Source organism: Cydia splendana, chromosome 27, assembly GCF_910591565.1.
Source record: "Cydia splendana chromosome 27, ilCydSple1.2, whole genome shotgun sequence".
Lineage (NCBI taxonomy): Eukaryota > Metazoa > Arthropoda > Insecta > Lepidoptera > Tortricidae > Cydia > Cydia splendana.
In genome coordinates this window covers 8,789,358-8,806,699 of record NC_085986.1, presented here as the reverse complement: position 1 = coordinate 8,806,699, position 17,342 = coordinate 8,789,358, and the positions used below count along the sequence as shown (strand labels likewise).

At 39.8% G+C, this 17,342-nt stretch overlaps 1 protein-coding gene across 1 annotated transcript in view; it reads right to left on the bottom strand.

Annotated features, from left to right (window-relative positions):
- Window positions 1-15,343, bottom strand: part of LOC134803799 (SID1 transmembrane family member 1-like) — a 36,639-nt gene extending 21,296 nt beyond the window's left edge. The window contains 10 exon segments of the mRNA XM_063776635.1: window positions 1,173-1,243; window positions 1,786-1,980; window positions 2,857-3,017; window positions 4,138-4,221; window positions 4,784-4,972; window positions 6,380-6,558; window positions 9,944-10,066; window positions 12,523-12,613; window positions 13,835-13,904; window positions 15,131-15,343. Coding sequence (XP_063632705.1) covers window positions 1,173-1,243; window positions 1,786-1,980; window positions 2,857-3,017; window positions 4,138-4,221; window positions 4,784-4,972; window positions 6,380-6,558; window positions 9,944-10,066; window positions 12,523-12,613; window positions 13,835-13,904; window positions 15,131-15,228 — 1,261 coding nt within the window. The 5' untranslated portion in view covers window positions 15,229-15,343.
- Between the last annotated feature and the right edge of the window lie 1,999 nt (window positions 15,344-17,342).

Sequence of the window (17,342 nt, the reverse complement as noted above, 5' to 3'; positions counted from 1 at the left end):
TACCGTGTTTAGGCTACGAAGTTTGCTGAGTGGCCTAAGTAAGCCGCGAGATTGAAAAGCTTGATTATATCACGTATTCAAGTATATTCTACAGATATTTGGAGTTTTTTTAGGTAACTGCTGAATTCCATTGGATGAAAGCGTTTAGCCCTATTTCACACTAGCCTTCTTTTATGTATGACCCTCGAGTATAAAGGCCAGAACACACCGGCTGCGTCTGAGTAGCCGTGCACGCACATGTCACGCAAGCGGTGTACCGTCTCTTATAAGTATCTGTACATTACAACGCGCACGTGCACCGCATTCGGTGTGAACAGGCCTTAAAGCAACGAACATATACTACAGTAAGCGTAATGGTATGTAATGACAAACACAACAAACTGGCCCGATGACGTCATCACACACCACTATGCTCACCGCACAACTCTGTCACGTCAGAATACAGCTCGGTCACGTCAGATGACAGTTCTGACACGTCAGATGCTCGAGGCTGCATGAAGGCCAGTTTGATGAAACTCCCTTCCATCTGATCTGAAAAGTCTGACAGCAAAACTTACTTAATCCATACTAATATTATAAAGGCGAAAGTGTGTCTGTCTGTCTGTCTGTCTGTTACCTCTTCACGCTTAAGCCGCTGAACCGATGTAGTTGAAATTTGGTATAGAGATAGTTTGAGTCCCGGGGAAGGACATGGGATAGTTTTTAGTTTAGCTGCTGTCACTAATTCCACGCAGACGAAGTCGCGGGCAAAAGCTAGTATCCTATAAGTCGAATTTAAGGTACGATGAGTTCAGGTCGTTCTATAAAGAAGACTAAATAATGGATTTACTTTTCGCCCTGCGTCATTTACATATCTCTGTTTGGCCCGATGGTTGACTGGTAGAGAATGCCATTAAGTTCGCCATTTGTACATGTACGGACACGTTGGCCGCGTCGTGCGGCGCGGAGGGGGATGAGATGCATTCCACTTTGTAAGACTGTAACTATATTTACCGATGTCCTGGCGATCTCCCTCCCCCACTAGACACCGCTGCGAGGTGCTCTCGGCCTCCGCGTTGATGGGCGTGGCGTGCCGTCTGCGCACGGACACGTTGGCCGCGTCGTGCGGGGTCGAGGGGGGTGAGATGCATTCCACTGTGTAAGACTGTAACTATATTTACCGATGTCCTGGCGATCTCCGTCGCCCACTAGACACCGCTGCGAGGTGCTCTCGGCCTCCGCGTTGATGGGCGTGGCGTGCCGTCTGCGCATGGACACGTTGGCCGCGTCGTGCGGGGTCGAGGGGGGTGAGATGCATTCCACTTTGTAAGACTGTAACTATATTTACCGATGTCCTGGCGATCTCCCTGCCCCACTAGACACCGCTGCGAGGTGCTCTCGGCCTCCGCGTTGATGGGCGTGGCGTGCCGTCTGCGCACGGACACGTTGGCCGCGTCGTGCGGCGTCGAGGGGGACGAGATGCATTCAGCTAGAAAGAGAGAGATGTAATAATAGTAAATACTTTTTATTGCATAAATAATACATTTGAAATGTACAAGCCACGTAGAAACATAAGAAGAAGCCGAGCGCTGCCCCCGCCGCGATCATGTAGCCCTGGTACCTTTACTTGGATATCCTCGATATATTGTAGTATATTTGTGAAGTATTTACATGTATTAGTGTGTATTCGTCCAGTATTGGCATGTATTCGTTCAGTATTTGTCTGTATTTAACTGTGTTTGTATGTATTTGCCAGTATTCATGTGTATTTCACTTGCAATATTCAAGTTTTTGCCTGTATTTCACCCATCCTAGCCAAATACTGTCCGGCTATATTTTTTCTTACCTTCATTCAAGTTAGCCTCAGCATCTTGTCTCGCCTTACGTCGTTGGTACACGACCGTGATTATAAACGCCACGTAAAAACTTAAGAAGAACCCGAGCGCAGCCCCCGCTGCGATCAAGTAGTCCTGGTATGATATCGTCGCTATGATGCGGAGGCTGAAACAAAAGGGCTTATTTGAAAGTCGTATGTATTTGCACTATGCAGGGTGTTTATTCAGTCACCTGCAATAATTTACGGGGTGAATATATAGGTCATACTGAGCAACTTTTATTATGGGACCAATAATCGCAAAAAAAATTAGCTGTTTCATGTTTTACATACGTTTTAGCCGTCTGACCTTGACATTTTCTATGGGAGAGTAAATTTATAATTTACGATTTCCGAGTTAATCCCATACAGTAAAAGTTGCTCAGTATGACCTACATATATATTCAGTCCGTGAATTATTGCAGGTGACTAAATAAACATCCTGTATATGCGATGGATTCATGTCGTATTGAAGTTTTCGTTTATACTTGTCAAGAAGTTATCTGTATTTGATGATATTTTTAGGTACCTATAGGTTAACTGGAAGAGATCCCTCATAGGGATAAATTCGCCCTTGTACTATATTTATGTTCTATCTGATGTACCTGTATTCCTCTTCCGTACAATAAAGTGTTACTTACTTACTTCGTCAATTATTCGTCTTCGTCAATTGTCATATACCGATTTGCATGTATATATTTTTATGTATTTAATTATATTTATTTGTATTTGCCAGTATTCCTATGTATTTCGCTTGTATGTGTAAAGTGTTTGCCTGTACTTCACCTGTTTTTGCATGTATTCACATGTATTCGTCAACTATTGCTAACTTACCTAGGCTTCGATGGGCAGATGTGGTGGACGCTGATCTGCGCGAGCTCCGAGTTGAAAACTGGCGAGAAACGGCACAGGACCGGGATCAGTGGCGAGCAGTCGTGTTGGAGGCCATGACACACTTTGGGTCGCTGCGCCAGAGGAGTGAGTAGTAAGTATTGCTGACTTACGTGAAGTTCTTAGTCCTCGCCGTGGTGGCTACGTAGTTCTGCTCCCAGCCCAGATACCGCGCCATGGTGGGTAGAGTTTTGTTCGCGTTTTGACCCGTGCAGTCCTCGTCTGAAGTTTTCACTATGAAAACTATGTAGAAGCCGACGGGGAACATGTCTTGCTGGAATTCAAGAGTATTACTGCAATGTTCTGCCGCCAGAGTGCAGCACTAATTTGTTTAGTAAACCATAGAATAACTTATACATACTAGGCCTTAAACAGTTTTTGACAAGTTTTCACTATGACATTGATGCACCAAGGCGGTTTGTTTACAGGGGGCCTACCGTGAAAATCGAAATTTCTTTATATGCCTCTCTGTCGATCGAATAAGCAAGAGTGATAGAGAGGCAGAAACCGAACTTTCGATTGTCGTGTTTCACGGTAGGCCATGTGATTGACCTAGTGACGCATGATGTGTCATTAAGACGTGACGTCACGTGTGACGGACACTGTTACAATGTCATTGAGTTTTTCTTTTTTGATTTAAATGCCATCTAGTGAGTTTCCCTTAAACTGGTACTGATATAACTCTAGTACTCACAGTGATGTGCTTAGGGGTTTCAAGTAATGCGACGAAATAACGCTAGATGGCGTTAACTTCAATTATACATAGTGCTGCAGACTTTTGCACTAGATGGCACTGTTATTAATATTTTGAGTTACAATGTCATTGAGTTTTCACTTCTGCCGGCACTCCCGGGGTGCAACCCGTTGTTTTTTATCCTCATAAGGCCCGCATTGGCTTATACAGCCACGAGAGACGTTGTTCCTCGCTTACAGACGCTGCATAAATCATCTGTCAAGATGTTAAAGGCCTGATTATGAAGGCCCACCATACAAAATTTTCCAATTTTTAATTTGAACTTTGTTGTACAGTAAATGGGGATAAATTTAGTATGTTTAGTAATGCTACTTCATTTGCAGAATAGGTAAATGTAAATTAAAGGACCTCTAGATTTGATAAACGTATAAAGCTGTTATAGTTCGTTTTTTTAGCATTAGTAAAAAGGTAAACAATCTTGATGTGTCTTTTTATTAGAATAGAATAGAATAGAATACCATTTATTTCAGTATAAGTACACAGTTATACAATACATACACAGAAGGAAAAAAAGGGTTTTAGGGTTCCGTACCCAAAGGGTCCCGTTTTACCCTTTGGGTACGGAACCCTAAAAACGATCTATAGTGTGTAGTTATAACCACATTTAAACCTTAAACATAAACTTAAGTAAACTACTTACATTTAAAGTGATACCTCCTCGCCTCGTCATCGTCAGGTAGTATCCATCGTATAGTATGTTTCTCTCATTATCGAATACTGGGCACTAAAAACAATATTGGAAACACGTTAAAGGACCCACAGATTACCAGTTCGCCGGACGATATCAGCCTGTCAGTGAAACACAAAACTCAAACAACTGAATATTTTGATGTATGTAACTGTATTCGTCTTGTATTTGAACAGTATTTATTTGCGTGTGTAAATACTGTTCAAATACAAGACGAATACATTTAAATACATCAAAATATTGAACGAATACAGTAAAATAAAGGTACAACTATGGCTACTTATGTATTTTAGTGTGACATGTTTATTCATATTACTTAATATTATTATACAAACTATGATTATGGAATGATGCATGTACAGTCGCCATCAGATATATCGGAGCGGCCAAGGTGTTCACAATATCGGAACACGCACTCTAACGCCCTGACAATAGAGGCGTGTTCAGATATTTGTGAGCACCTTGGCCGCTCCGATATATCTGATGGCGACTGTATGTAAAATTAAGGAAATAAAGAGGCTTTTTTTTTTTTTTTTTATGGCTACAGGACAGGGTACAGACAGATAATTAAATGTCTGGTTTTATAAAATATACTTACCGAAAAATTCTGTATAGATATAACAGCACAAACGTCATCGTCTGACTCTATCATGACGATCACGCTCTTCGGTTGTCTGAACCACGAGTATGACTCTTGACTTTCGAATATGTTCTCCAGAAACACGCTCTTCTCTTCTCCGCTGCACATGGACTGTCTTTTCTCACTTTGTTTTTTCAAGTCCATTTCCTGAAAGTTACATTTATATGTTTATAAACTAAAATAGATGTCGTATACTAAAGAATTGACCAAGCCCTCAAGTAACGGAGGCCGGATACGAACCGGTGCCTTTGTAAAAATCCTTTACAGTTTCTACTACAATAGAGTTAGACCAAGAAAAGTCTGCAACGATTTTGATAGCATACGCAGTGCAAGTGTTAGTTATACGTCATAATTTCATAAAATTTTGACGTTAAAAATAACACTTGCACTGCGTGTGCTATCAAAATCGTTGCAGACTTATCTAGGTCTAACTGTAGTAACATTTATATTGTAATATTTTATAAACACTTACCTTTTTCTGCTTAAAAGGAAAGAAGTAATATTTCGGCTGGCTCGGCGTCACCGTCACCGTTATATTAATATAGATGGTCAAGCAAATCTTGTCAGTAGAAAAAGGCGCGAAATTAAAATTTTCTATGGGACGATATTCCTTCGCGCCTACATTTTTCTAATTTGCCGCCTTTTTCTACTGACAAGATCTGCTTGACCAACTTTAGTAGTATTTAGCTTTATATAGAAACCTTTGACCGTTTCTCTTACAAAAGTAGCATTTTACATAAACACTTACCTTTTCTTGCTTAAAAGGAAAGAAGTAATATTTCGGCTGGCTCGGCGTCACCGTTATATTAGTAGTAGTCTTCAACTTTATGTAGAAATCTTTGACCGTTCTCTTACAATAGTAACATTTTACATAAACACTTACCTTTTCTTGCTTAAAAGGAAAGAAGTAATATTTCGGCTGGCTCGGCGACACCGTTATATTAGTAGTAGTATTCAACTTTATGTAGAAATCTTTGACCGTTTCTCTTACAATAGTAACATTTTACATAAACACTTACCTTTTCTTGCTTAAAAGGAAAGAAGTAATATTTCGGCTGGCTTGATGTCACCGTTAGCCGGTAGTATTTAACATTATATAGAAGTCTTTGACCGTTACTCTTACAATAGTAACATTTTACATAAACACTTACCTTTTCTTGCTTAAAAGGAAAGAAGTAATATTTCGGCTGGCTCGGCGTCACCGTTATATTAGTAGTAGTCTTCAACTTTATGTAGAAATCTTTGACCGTTCTCTTACAATAGTAACATTTTACATAAACACTTACCTTTTCTTGCTTAAAAGGAAAGAAGTAATATTTCGGCTGGCTCGGCGACACCGTTATATTAGTAGTAGTATTCAACTTTATGTAGAAATCTTTGACCGTTTCTCTTACAATAGTAACATTTTACATAAACACTTACCTTTTCTTGCTTAAAAGGAAAGAAGTAATATTTCGGCTGGCTTGATGTCACCGTTAGCCGGTAGTATTTAACATTATATAGAAGTCTTTGACCGTTACTCTTACAATAGTAACGTTTTACATAAACACTTACCTTTTCTTGTTTAAAAGGAAAGAAGTAATATTTCGGCTGGCTCGGCGTCACCGTTATATTAGTAGTAGTATTCAACTTTATGTAGAAATCTTTGACCGTTTCTACTACAATAGTAACTTCTATCGGGTCCGGCGAGGAGGACGTTAGGTGGACGAGCGGAGTGTTCTGGTTCGAGACGTCTGAAAAGGACGAGGCAGGTATGACTTATTTATATTTTAATTTCCAGCTAACATGAACGGTATAATTATAACTACCATTAAAGTCTAAATTTGAATGGAACAAACAAAAAGCTTTGTAAAAAACATCACTACAAATCATTACTAAAACTGGCACGTATGTATAGAACATCATCTGTGCATAAGTCATAATGCCTAAATACATATTTGTTATATATGCTGCATGTAGTCATATGTTCATATATTCAGTTCATATGCCAAGATATACGTCATGTATAGCGCTCCTACGCGATATGTATGCATTGGCTTGGCACAGACTAGTCGGTGGAAACTTCGTATTAGTCTACAATCCGTGCCAGTTTTTGCGTTACTAATTTTGTGGCAGAACTGACGATTTAGTGAGTAACTTATTTATTTCATGAATAATATTAGGTATAAATATACAATATTATACAAAATTGTTTATATTAGCAGTGGGGGATAGTCTCCGCATAATCGATTGAATATAGGTAGACGTATTAAAATATCATATTTTTTCTCATTGAGAAATTATGAACTAAGTATAGGTGTAAGTATACAATAATAAATATAATTGATAAATTCATTATTTCTTGGTTTTATTACTATTTACAAATGGTTTATTTACAGTAGGTATAGTTTTTTTCCTCTATACAACGACCAAATCCTTGAGTAAATTTTGTATAAATACGCCTATATCCATTCGGTTACTTTAGCTAAACATAAGAATCTTATATACTCACATAGTTTCCATGTAAAACTAAATTTTGAGGCCCAATAATTGATTTTTTTCATCTTTTGGCGGCTCAAAATTTTATTTTATTTACTCTAACTGTGTATATAAGCTTCTTGTCTAAACATGTAAGTGTAAATAATCGGTGATATAATAAAAAACGTGATAACAATAAAATTATTTACGTATGAGGGGCCCGCAGTAGACGCGGATCCGTCCCCCATTGACTAAGTCAGCGTGAACAGAAAGAGACCCATCTTATATGTGACGTTCTCAAGCAAAAGGTATAGTTTATAGCTTTCTATTAGCCCCCGACGGCTAATCGTGCCACAACCACCTGCATACAAAATCGTTCGTTCACTTTACCCAGGTAATTGAATTACAACTCCTATGGAAATTGCAATAAGATTCAAAATTAACTACAGTGATAAATATTTTGTTAGGATGTGTGTGGTCCGTTCAACTCGCCGGCATCGGCGCTCAGTACTACGGTTGGTTACTGCCGGAGTGGCGGCGGCGGTGCAGTCTAAAATGTGTCATCGAGATGCGTAACAAAGGCGCGTTATCGGAGAGCGCACCTACACTGGTTTTTTGAGCGTTGGACTAGCCCGCGCTCAGGTGCCAAATATAATAATTAAGACCCTTTTTTCAGGTGGTAAGTAGCACGTGCGGTTTTGCTTAACAATAGACAAAGGATTAACCGTCGGGCTCTATTAGAAAGCTACAAACTATACCATTGTCGCTTACCATTAGGACGAGATTTGCTTGTATCTTCATACGAATGACCTGTCAGAGCGTCCTTATGGCAAGCGACAAGGTAGCTTTGCTTGAGAACGTTACATATGTGTATAAAACCCGACCAGCGGGCTTATGATGGTGCGATTTTAGGTCTATCATCGTGGCACGTCAAGTTCTAATAAATACCTACAGCCTTGGATTAAAATATTAAGCACCCATGCGCGAACGATCAAAGCGCAACCATCACACCCATACAGAAATGTATGACTTGTTATTAACGCAGTTGTTTATTAAAGAAACTGTTTCAATAATATTCAATAACTCCTATAAAGGGGCCCACAGATTACCAGTTCGCCGGACGATATCAGCCTGTCAGTTAAACGCAAAATTTGACAGCTCCGAACAACTGACAGGTTGATATCGTCCGGCGCATTCCCCACGCGGCATTCTCTACCATGTCTGGTCGGATTTTATTTTGTAAATCATGTAAATTTAATTACGGATAAAAAAAACCGCATTAAAGAAAAATATGTATTTACATATATGTAGGTATTTTTGTGAGGCTATATATACTTATGTATACACAATATTTACAGCCTAAAGTACAAAACATCAACATCCCTACTAGTTTTATAAATGCGATAAACTCTGTCTATTTATCTATTAGGTACCTCTTCACGCTTAAACCGCTAAACCGATTTAGATGAAATTTGGTATGGAGATAGTTTGAGGCCCGAGGAATAACATAAGGTTAGTTAGGAACATAGTCGCGGGCAGAACATATAACACCAGTGGCGGCGCGTCAAACATATCCATAGGCAAGCCGGGGCTAATTTGGCTTACATATTTCCTTTACAACCCTGCTCAAACGTCCACAAACAGGCAAGCCGGTGGGAATCGGCTTTTATGGACGCGGCGCGCCGCCACTGACACCTACTTTTGTCAGGCAAAGCCTCATTTGTGTAGACATATCTCGCCCGAGGCATCGTGTCTGCATATGCGAGGCACTTCCACACACGAGGGGCAACTATGTCAACCAGCCTACACGGGTGATTTCGTTCAAAATACGACGGAACGGTATGTAAGGGGCTTACTCACGCTCAACGATGACACCGGGCGCCGTACAGTTATTGCATAATTATTTTACGGAAACGTACGAACGTGTCTTGCTATTTCAGTCAGTCTCGGCATAGAGAAAAAAATACATAGAGTGCTCACGCCATACATCAGTTTTAGTACCAAAACGACTATTAATTTCGTAATCGACATCTAGCATCGAGTAGCGGAATTATCAGTACTGCTACTTGACAATAGATGTAGCGGCGACCGAAAAGTCTAATGCTCAACAATTTTCAGCTAATATTATAACCGGATTAACCGGAAGTCTATTTTAAACTCCTTCTGCTTTTAATATTAGTTGTAAATTGTTGTTCAATACAATCGTGAGTCGCGACACTAGAGAATTCTAGTATCAAGTAGCGGTACTGATGATACCGCTACTCGATGCTAGATGTCGACTGCGAAAAAATAGTCGTTTTGGTATCAAAACTGATCTATGGAGTGAGCACTCTATCTTACTATATTTATCTATGGTCTCGGTACAAAAAATTGACTGAAGTAGCATGACAACTACGAACGTTTCCGAAAAAATACGATGGAAAACAATTAAAATTATGCACTACATCTAGTTTTAACCAATGCTTTTTTGACATTTCCTATCTGGGTCAAAAGTGTTACAGTTAGTACAGTCGCCATCAGATATATCGGAGCGGGCAAGGTGCTCACAAATATCTGAACACGCCTCTATTGTCAAGGCGTTAGAGTGCGTGTTCAGATATTGTGAACACCATGGCCGCTCCGATATATCTGACGGCGACTGTACATGACGTGTTCTCTTACCGCACGTGTCCTCGTCCTCGGCGAACATGTTGTTGTGTGGACAGAGAGTCCGCGATATGTTGGTGAACTGCTGGAAGCTGCCAGGCACCTCCACCACCATGGGCAGCTGCCAGGACGACACCCCTGAGGAATACGCGATACGGTCAATCAACCAATCAAAACCAATATCTGGGAGACCGAGCTTTCCTCGGAAAACATAAAAACTCAAAAATGCGCGTTTTCCGAGAGATATGACCTATTAGCAATTTTAATAACAATAATAACAAAACTTCCGTGAGACACAGACATATTAAACCGTCACCGTAAACGCAAGCTCCTGATGACACTCCTCGGTACGGAGTGAAACATGTCGAGCGTTTTCGACTCAAAATACGTGAGTGACCCGTTTTTAATATATTTAATAGATAAGACCTAGCTATTATAGATCGATTTTTCGCTCCTGAATTTGCTATATGGGGGTTATATAGCAAATAACATCGAAATCGATAGAGCCGTTTCCGAGATGTACGAAATATATATATACAAGAATTGCTCGTTTAAAATTGTAAGATTTACAGGTATATTCTGATTTTCATAACAGGTTATAAATTATAATCTGGATTAATGATGGTCAACAAGAAACGTCACTTTTGACACGGACAGATCTAATCCGTAATTTGCGGTAAAACGTAGATGCATAATTGATAGAGCTAGACCAAGACAAGTCTGCAACGATTTTGACAGCACATCACGCAGTGCAAATGTTATTTTAAACGTCAAGCTTCTATGAAATTATGACGTATAAATAACACTAAAGGTTCCGTCACACAGGCGCGTTTTCCGGGCGGGGCCTGAGCGCGGCGCGGCGTGAGCGTTTTATATGTAGAAGCGGCGCGCCCCGCTCACGCGCCGCCCGCAAAGCGCGCCTGTGTGACGGAACTTTAATACTGCGTGTGCTATCAAAATCGTTGCAGACTTGTCTTGGTCTAGCTCTAAAACAGGTTTTGGATATTCCCTACATGACTGGTAAAGGATGTTACCTACCAACGTAATCGCTTCGATCTTAATCGTAAACGTTCCAAAAGAGGCGTCTGTTTACTCTATAGGCGTATCCAGATTAGTAAATTTTTCGCCAATCTGATTAAATTGCCCGATCGAATCAGGAGGTGCGGACGCAAACGGCAATTTGGCTCGCTGATTCGATTGCCCGATCAAATCAGGAGGTGCGGACACAAAAATTTTCGAAGCCAGTATCTATGGAACGCTAGGATCTGTACGTGCGTTTGTTTATGGTTCTAAAATTGGTGATTAAATTGTGTCGTGTGGACGCTAGATGAGATTGGCGCCAATTATTTTCCTGATCAAATCGACCGAATCGATCGATCGATTTGATCAGGCCCGTCTGGATACCACTTAAAGGTAGTTGCTATAAAAACATATTTACATACATAATATGATATGTATATGTCACCGTAAGATCAAGCAGATCGTAATGTGCCGGGCACATGTACATTATCAAAATAATAGCAATCTAATCTGGACACGTCTTAACTATCTATTGTACCTATCGTATTAATTATCAAAATGAGAATTAGAAACGAAATATCAAAGAAAATAATGAGCGAATTATACGTTTGTCTGAATGAGATCGCCTTGTAGCGTTAAGATCTCCTCTTTAATTTTTACTCAAATTTTAAAGATTTGTACAGTCACCTGCAACAATATGTCTTAAACTATGCTGGGGCCCTTGGACACATATTAAGAATTTGGGGCCCTTTTGGAAAGTAAAGAAAGCGAATTAAACTAACATTTTACTACTATGATCTTCTATTTATTATGGGTAATCAAATATACTGTTAATGTCTGTCCTTCGGGGCCCCCTGAGGATGGGGGCCCTGGGCACGAGCCCCGTGTGCCCTTATGGTAAAGACGGTAATGTACACAACGAAGGCCGCAAAAACATCTGACACAATCTTATTTGTAGAGCCGTACGAGCGTATCACATATTTTTGCGGCCTTCGAAGAGTAATCTATAATTGCAGGTGACTGTACTCATGTTTTTAGGGTTCCGTACCCAAAGGGTAAAACGGGACCCTATTACTAAGACTCCGCTGTCCGTCCGTCCGTCCGTCCGTCTGTCACCAGGCTGTACCTCGTGATCTGTGATAGGTGAAATTTTCACAGATGATGTATTTCTGTTGCCACTATAACAACAAATACTAAAAACAGAATAAAATAAAGATTTAAATGGGGCTCCCATACAACAAACGTGATTTTTGATCAAAGTTAAACAACGTCGGGAGTGGTCAGTACTTGGATGGGTGACCGTTTTTTTTTTTGCTTTTTTTTCGTTTTCTTTTTGCATTATGGTACGGAACCCTTCATGCGCGAGTCCGACTCGCACTTGCCCGGTTTTTTTAATACTGGCAACGCTGGTCGTGGTAGGTCCGTCAACCGCCATTTTCAATCATTCAACGGTTCCGTGCTCAAGCCTGCGCACGTCACGCAACTAAATTACACCCCATGCAAAAAGCTCCACTCCGTCACATTTTTTGGGGACAAAAAACAAGACAACGACAAGAATTTTGACCTAAACATACCTTTCTGTTGTCGGGCCGTGACAAAGAGAGGGAATGTGCTGTTGGCGAAGTTGCTGGCGACAGTCACTCGCGCCGGGGTGTCGAATGAGTCCTGCGGGCCAGCACAAGATACGTCAATAGGCGAGTCCACACAGAACAATCCCAATATTAGCACAATTTTTACACCTTCACAAAACTGGCCACAATTTTCAGTTAGGCGGATACACACAGAACGAGGAAATTGCCGCGCGAAGCACGGTCAGCCGGGCTAGCACATGATTGGCGCGACAGTATCTCGCGGCGACATATTAGACTACCGCGTTGTACAGTCTTTTCATTTTTGTAAGGTCCTGGCAGAATATCAACGATGTGGCTTGCCGCATCATCATGCTGGGCCAGCGCCTATTCTCTGCCACGACACATGGTTTTGTATTTGTATTATTTTTAAGAATTGTAAACTAGTTTTTAATTCTAAGCTGCATGTCTTCTTGTTATCTATGTACAGTCGCCATCAGATATATCGGAGCGGCCAAGGTGCTCACAAATATCTGAACACGCCTCTATTGTCAGGGCGTTAGAGTGCGTGTTCCGATATTGTGAACACCTTGGCCGCTCCGATATATCTGATGGCGACTGTACCGTATATGTTGTGGAAATGAATAAAGTTTGTATGTATCTATCTACCCGTCCCTCTTTAATTAACATAGAAAAAGACGGGTAGTCTATCTCGCCGCGAGATACTGTCGCGCCAATCATGTGTTAGGAGTCGAGACGTGCCTCGCCCGGCCCGAGGCAATGCGGCCAATGCACGTGTACACAGACAGAGCTGCTTCGCGAGGCAATTTTCTCGCGACACTCCCTATTGGCCATCTATAGGGCAATAGTTGTCTAAAAATACAGATTATTCATTATTAAATTGTACAACGGGACAGGACTTAATCGCGTATTTAAGTTTTACGATTTACCTCCGACGTTTCGAGGACGGCGTTGCCCCCGTGGTCTCGAAGAAGAGAGATTGAGATCTTAAAACCCTCTTCCCGGTTGAAATTCAAATGTTTTTTTTTATTTCAATGACTTCTCGCACTTTTCTACTGTAAAAATGGCAATCCATAGAAAGGGTTTTAGGGTTATGCAGCTCAATCCAGTGGTTTGGTCCTGACTCCAGTAAACCCGTCCTCGTCCGTTTTCCGCCGTCCTCGAAACGTCGAAGTTGAATCGTAAAACTTAAATACGAGATTGAGTCCTGTTGTACAATTTAATAATGTGTAGAAATCGTGAAATTTTAAAAAAGATTATTCATTTCATTGTTTCTTTGTTCTTTTCAAAGACTCACCCCGGCAAACTCCATGATGTATTCCACACTTTTACTGACATTGACTGTGTATTCAACATCAAATTTGTATCTGAAATAATAATAAAATTAGCTAGAAGATGCAGAAGGCGGTGATCTTGGACACGGCGCAGATAGTCCGCTGGTTCCTCTCTCTGCAGCCCTGACCACCGGTAGCAGGGCAAGGCCCAAGCACCCTAGGTTAGGTTATTTATAATGTGTTTATATGTATTTTTTTAGAATAGAAAGAATAGAAATACATTTATTTATGACAAACAAACACAGATGACAAATATACAATGTATAACATTTAGTGACAAATGCCATAAAAGGGTCACAACTCAGCATATTGCTGGCAAAGCCAGCGCTGTTCTTCCTTTTATTGTTTTGTAAGTGTTTTTATATTTTACTTTTATATTCATATTATAAAAAGATTGATCCCAATTGTTTTGTTTTCACATTCAAGTAACAGGTTTGTGATTTGTCTGGCTGGGTGCTTAAGTATTTACGTATCCTTTATTTTTACTGTTTGTAATGTTAGCAGTCCATCCTAGATAAGTTATGAATTGTATAAAATTAAGTGTTTTTATTTATATTTTCTGAAATTGCATGTATATGTGTGAAATTGCGCGCAAAGTTTGATATATTGTCTACTTCATTTCTATCTGTGAGTACCTGTAATTGGCTTTGTATTGTTACCTAAATCTATATAATGTTTTTGCAACTGTTGGTACTCCTTACAAAATAAAATAAAATAGTAGCTAGTACATTTTTCGTTTTAAGAAAACCAGAGAGAGCCTGTTGCTAGGCGTATTTGAATAAAGAATATATTGACTTGGAATGCTTTTAATAAGCAAAGTTATAAATAAATAAGAAATCCCCAAGACTATTCAAAACTGTAATCAATATTCTGGTTTCTGATTATAATTCATTGAGATAGACAGAGTGTATTAGATAAGTAGTAATGGAATACTATGTTACACATAAGTCTACAACTGGGAATCCCACAATCAAGTATGATTCATAATTTCTTATCTTTGCAATATTAATTGATTGATTTTCTAAACATAGTTATATAAAGCAATTATAAATAACAATTACTAAAGTAATACATTTTGTAATTTTAAATTACGATTCGTTTCACAATAATTAGTATAATTAAGATCAGAAATGCGGCAGAAACAATGATGAGCATTTTGATGATTTATTCATGATTATAATAATTGAAAGATATATTTTAGTATTCTTATTGAGTGGATAAGTAAGTCAAATGTATAATTATAGCTTAAAATTACTTACGTGTTGTTATAATTAAACACAATACCAGAATCTTGCTGACACAAAGAAACGAAAGGAAAACTTAACAATATGTACAATTCTAAACAGCCGCGCGCCATTTTGTACCACACACTTGATAATTTCACTTAAAACATTGAATTTGAATTAGTTATTGCACTTTTCAAGGTAATTTGAGTGAAATTTTCGCCTATTTTGGAAACTACTGCAGTATCTATCTACATTCTACCGTCAAATCAACATCATGACAGTTGTAGTGTCAGTGTCAAATCTATGGTTTTTTTTATTTTATTTTATGGCTTGGTTACGAGATCTTTAAGCCAAAACAATTCTGTAATTCTGTATCATAACAAAATCCAGTTACCATGTGCAACGAGTAAATCCCTTATAAAACCACTGAAAAAGCAGCACAGGTGCCCCCTGTTTATTGGCGCGAAATGTAAATGTTAAGTTTATGCTTCCAATGTAGCCCACATCATCATCATATCAGCCCTTTATCGCCCACTGCTGAGCAAAGGCCTCTCTTCTAGTACGCCACTTGTCCCGGTCCTGAGCTAATCTCACCCAGAAGTGACCCGCAATGTTCCGGATGTCGTTCACCCAACGAGCCAACGGACGCCAGGCGCTTCTTTCATTTGAAAGCAGCCACCATTCTGTTAACATTTTAGTCCACCTGCCATCACTCTGCCTAGCAACATGTTCCGCCCAATTCTATTTTAGTTTTGTAATGACGAAACCCACGTCATGTACCTTGGTGCGGCGACGGATCTCGGCATTCCTTACTCGAATCTACAATATATAACTTGGTCAAGCAGATCTTGTCAGTAGAAAAAGGCGGCAAATTTGAAAAATGTAGGCGCGAAACGTTATCGTCCCATAGAAAATTTGAATTTCGCGCCTTTTTCTACTGACAAGATTTGCTTGACCATCTTATACAAGGAAACGTACATGAACGATAAAGGGCAACACTTGCTTTGGCATGAAGTTGGCGTGAAGCAGTATTATATTCTTTGGCGTGAAGTGTCAATGTATAGTTTATGTTTCCGATTCAGACCACAATATGGCCGACGCTCTAACTCGCACGGTCCCTATATCGCTCGAATCAAGGGCAATAGAGAGGCAGAAAACGAAATTTCTATTTTTTATTATATTATACCTACTAGTCATTGTCTAACATAGTATTATATAGTTTGTCAAAGGACTGTATCATTTCAATCATAGACATAGAGAATCATACTATTTTTGTCTTACACTAATAATATCACCCAAAAGAAAAGGATGAGCATAGTTTTCCTGGTTCTTTCTGATTGACAAATTGGTTTGACCAACTATAGTTTGGCTACGGATTTACTGACAAATGACTTTATCAATAGCGAATATTACGCAAAGCTCTGCGTAGGGGGCGCCACTACCACAATCCATCACAATCTGGGAATCTACCGCGAAACAAGAAAATCGAAATTTCGTTATCTAACGTTGCAAATTCGAGCGATAAAGGCAGATAACTAAATTCGATTAGGCCCGGTAGGCCCTTGTTAACAAACCGCCTTGATGCTTCAATGTCATATTTTATTGTCTGTGAAAACTTGTCAAAAAACAGTTTAAGGCGCAGTATTAATAAGTTGCTCTATGGTTTACTAGCTAGCTTAGTGCTGCACTCTGGCGGCAGAACATTGCAGTAATACTCCCTATACTTACAAGTATTGATCAACCAATTTAGCAAGGACCCTAAATTGCTCAACAATCGCGAAGCGTGATGGCACAATTTATACTGGGTCTAGCAGATCTTGTCAGTAGAAAAAGGCGGCAAATTTGAAAAATGTAGGTGCGAAAGGATATCATCCCATAGAAAATTTGAATTTTGCGCCTTTTTCTACTGACAAGATTTGCTTGACCATCTATATTTACTATATTGTCCTTCTTCTTATATATATACTGAGGATCGTGACGTCATATCCTTCTGTTGAAGACTAGGTTCCTCCGTAGGGTTCTGTTCCCCGCCAAGCGCAAGGCCTCGTGCAGTTTTAATTGCATAGGTGCCGTAATTTGAGCACACCATCTATTAGGAGGAGGGTCCTGAGGCCCCTGAGGTCTCGTGCCTTCAACTTTGCCCGTCATTATTACTCTTTCCAGGCTATCCGGAGAGCGACGTAAGAGGTGTCCGAAGTATGAAAGCATTTGGTCCTGGCATATCATTGACAACTAACTATGTTGT